Source organism: Pterocles gutturalis, unplaced genomic scaffold (assembly GCF_000699245.1).
Source record: "Pterocles gutturalis isolate BGI_N339 unplaced genomic scaffold, ASM69924v1 scaffold15078, whole genome shotgun sequence".
In the NCBI taxonomy this organism is placed as follows: domain Eukaryota; kingdom Metazoa; phylum Chordata; class Aves; order Pterocliformes; family Pteroclidae; genus Pterocles; species Pterocles gutturalis.
The window spans coordinates 4,049-4,340 of NW_010120746.1; the positions used below are offsets into that span (position 1 = coordinate 4,049).

Below are 292 nucleotides of genomic sequence, written 5' to 3' on the forward strand. Positions count from 1 at the left end.
CGGGACATGCTGGGACACCCTGGGGATGACAGCACCCTGGGGCTGAGCCTCCCCACCAGCCAGCCCCCAGCACAGAGCACAGGTAGGACCGGGGGAGCAGCGGTGGCTGCACCGGCGAGCCAGCATGCGAGGCAGCAGCAAGGCAGTGCAGCTGGCTTGGAGGAGCATTGCAAAGTCCTGGTCCCACTGGGGCAGGTCAACAGCTTGCACCATGCCTCAGTTTCACTGGGGGTGCGCTGGCTAAAGGGTTGCTGGAGGATACCCTGGGTGGCAGAAGGTGGCTGGAGTTCCT

General features: G+C 65.1%; 1 protein-coding gene across 1 annotated transcript in view; it reads left to right on the forward strand.

The window, feature by feature from the left end:
• Positions 1–6: 6 nt before the first annotated feature.
• The window catches only part of ELF3 (E74-like factor 3 (ets domain transcription factor, epithelial-specific )), a 3,265-nt gene continuing 2,979 nt past the window's right edge, over positions 7–292 (forward strand). The window contains exon 1 of the mRNA XM_010077008.1: positions 7–82. Within this exon, the coding sequence (XP_010075310.1) occupies positions 7–82 (76 nt within the window). The remainder of the gene's footprint in view (positions 83–292) is intronic.